Source organism: Daktulosphaira vitifoliae, unplaced genomic scaffold, assembly GCF_025091365.1.
Source record: "Daktulosphaira vitifoliae isolate Bord-2020 unplaced genomic scaffold, ASM2509136v1 Scaffold_1060, whole genome shotgun sequence".
Taxonomy (NCBI): domain Eukaryota; kingdom Metazoa; phylum Arthropoda; class Insecta; order Hemiptera; family Phylloxeridae; genus Daktulosphaira; species Daktulosphaira vitifoliae.
Window position 1 is genome coordinate 1 of NW_026100620.1, and position 2882 is coordinate 2882.

The window sequence follows — 2882 nt, forward strand, 5'->3', positions numbered from 1 at the left end:
TCCAGTTAAAGAATTAAAAAAATTCTTAATTGAAACAACTCACAAAATACAAAATAAAAATTTTAAACGTCTTAATATTTTAATAATAATTAAGACTAAAAATAAAAAGATAAAAGGTTAAGTTATTTTTTTAAAATTACATTACTTATGAGAGATTTTGATAAAAACACCAAGTGTGAAAAGATTCTAAGTCAGAGAGAGCACAAACGCGAAACAGTCTGGTGCAGAGACGCTTCATGACCAGANTTAAATCATAGAAAGCACAATCGCGAAATATTCTGGTTCAAAGATATTTCATGACCAAAATTTTAGAAAAAAGATGAGCTGGTAAATGAGCTAAAAATCGCTCTTTTATAGGCCTGTTTTATGAAGGGGAGACTTAATATTTTATTTTAATTGCAAAATCCTTCTCAATTGGCTAGTCAAGGAAATTTGAATAGACCTGTACGCAATCTATTATTCTACTAATTTGAGTTAATGTTTCATATTTGTATTGGTGTTTATATCTATCATCTTCCATAATAATGTGGTTTATTAGAAAAATTATCAATATAAAAATATAAATAAAATAAAATTATAAGTGCTAAATATCTATTACAAATATATACATAAAACCTCATATCATTTGATATTTTCTGAAGAACAGAGCTTTGATTCTTACAATTGTGGACACTTGTGTTTAAAATTTCTGTCTGAACCATGGTTAGCATAACGTTAAATGGTGAATCTTCCGAATTGAGTTGTGATCTCTTTCCGTCATTGGAGCTTCAACGTGAGAGTGAAATAGCTCTCATAAGTTTTCAGAGTAACAATTCGATACCTAATATTACCTCGTCTAATAATAATTTTCAATACGAGTATGTTGATATAAACAACGAATTTGTAACGGAATCCATAGAAATACCTATACATGTGAAATAGAGAGTTTGGAAATGTTCATTAGAAAAAAAATGGAGGAGAGAGGATTTACTTTTGCATTAAAACCAAATAAAGTTACGTTGAAATGTGAGATGTTTTGCAGCGTGGTCGTTGACTTTTCTACACCTAACAGTATTGGACCAACCATTGGATTTAAAAAGTATAGGTTTTATGAACCTAATGTACGTCATACATCAGATTATATTGTTAAAATAAATCCAAATAATTGTATAAATATATCATGCAACCTAATTGAATCATCATTTGTTAATGGAACACTGAGTCACGAAATTCATCAGTTTTATCCGTCAGTAACACCCAAGTACAAAATTATTGAAGAACCGAAATATTTAGTTTATTACCCGCTAATTACTAATAGTATATCGCGCGTGAGTCTTCGAATAACCAACCAGGACGGTAAATTGATTGACTTTAAAGGAGAGCCGATCACAATACGTTTACATATTAAACGATCACACGTATAAAAATGGCTCTGAAATTTTCTAGTATAAATAAGAGTGCATCCGGTTATAGTAAGTCTATTGATTCTCAGAAGCGAAAGAAGTATAAGACTATTAAAAAATATTCTACAAAAAGAAGCAAGAAAATCAGAAAGAAAAAGTTATCTAAATCAAATCTACAATTTCTACAAAGTGTTGGAGCATTATGATGGAAGAGAAGACTTTAGACGTGATGGCCGAGTGCATTGATGATTGTGCCATTATTCATCAAGAATACCACTCGTATTTACCATTTTCTGCATCCGCACTGTCTAATAACGATGAAATTAGAATTTCAATTCAAAACTCTAAAGGGTATTCAATTCCTAGTCAGAGTTATTTGTATATTGATGGTAAACTAGAACGCCCGGCAGGAGTTAGCGGTGACATTAAGTTTATAAATAACGGATTTGATTATTTATTCTCAGAACTTCGTTATGAAATTAACGGAGTTGAAATTCAAAAAGTACGAAATCCTGGAATTACTTCAACTTTAAAAGCTATGTGCTCGTATACCATGGGTGAAATTAATGAATTAAGTGCTATTCGGTTTGACGCAATAAATTTTAACAATAGTGGTTTCATGAGTGGAGACAAGTTTTCAGTGTGTTTGCCCCTCAAACATTTCTTTGGATATTTTGAGGATTATAAAAGAATACTTATGAACTTTATTCAACAATTAATACTTAACAGAGCATCAAATGATGTTGATGCGATACAAGTATTCGATACTAATACTACCGCTGGACCCGAATTAGCGAAGACTAAAATAATTTTGAACAAAGTATTNCTAGCGACGACTAAAATAATTTTGGACAAAGTATTGTGGAAAATGCCTTTGGTCAAAGTATCAAACAAAGAAAAATTGAAGTCAATGAAGGTGATTGATAGTCACAAATCTATTAAATGTCCATTTAGAACTTGGGAATTGGCTGAATATCCGTTTTTACCTAAAGCTTCGCAACATTCTTGGACGGTGCGAACATGCAATAATTTAGAAAAACCAAGATATGTTATTATCGGTTTTCAAACAGATCGTAAGAATATGGGAAATAAGTCTATGNAATCGTAAGAATATGGGAAATAAGTCTATGACTGTGTTTGATCATTGTAAATTGACTAATTTGAAAGTATATTTAAACAATTAAGTTTACCTCTATAAAGATTTCAAAACAGACTATGTCAATGGACTTTACCCTCTTTTTTATGACTCTTATATTAAATTTCAAAAATCATATTATGACAGAGACTGGGCTTCTCCGTTACTCAGCCAATCAAAATTCAAAGAGATCATGCCTGTTGCTATTATTGACATGAGTCATCAGGACGACAACTTAAAACATTAAATTACGGTTAATGTTTAAGACTAGTTTTCCCGAGTTTTTTAAGAATGCATTATTACAAAAAAAAAAAGAATACATTGTTTTGTTTTAAGATAATCAATAACAATTAAATACAACTAAC

At 30.4% G+C, this 2882-nt stretch overlaps 1 protein-coding gene across 1 annotated transcript; it reads left to right on the forward strand.

Moving 5' to 3' along the window:
* The first annotated feature begins 1584 nt into the window (after positions 1 to 1584).
* LOC126909732 (uncharacterized) lies at positions 1585 to 2490 on the forward strand. The gene has a single exon (XM_050692160.1). It carries the CDS (start codon positions 1585 to 1587, stop codon positions 2488 to 2490), a length of 906 nt encoding a protein of 301 aa, XP_050548117.1.
* The last annotated feature ends 392 nt before the right edge of the window (positions 2491 to 2882 follow it).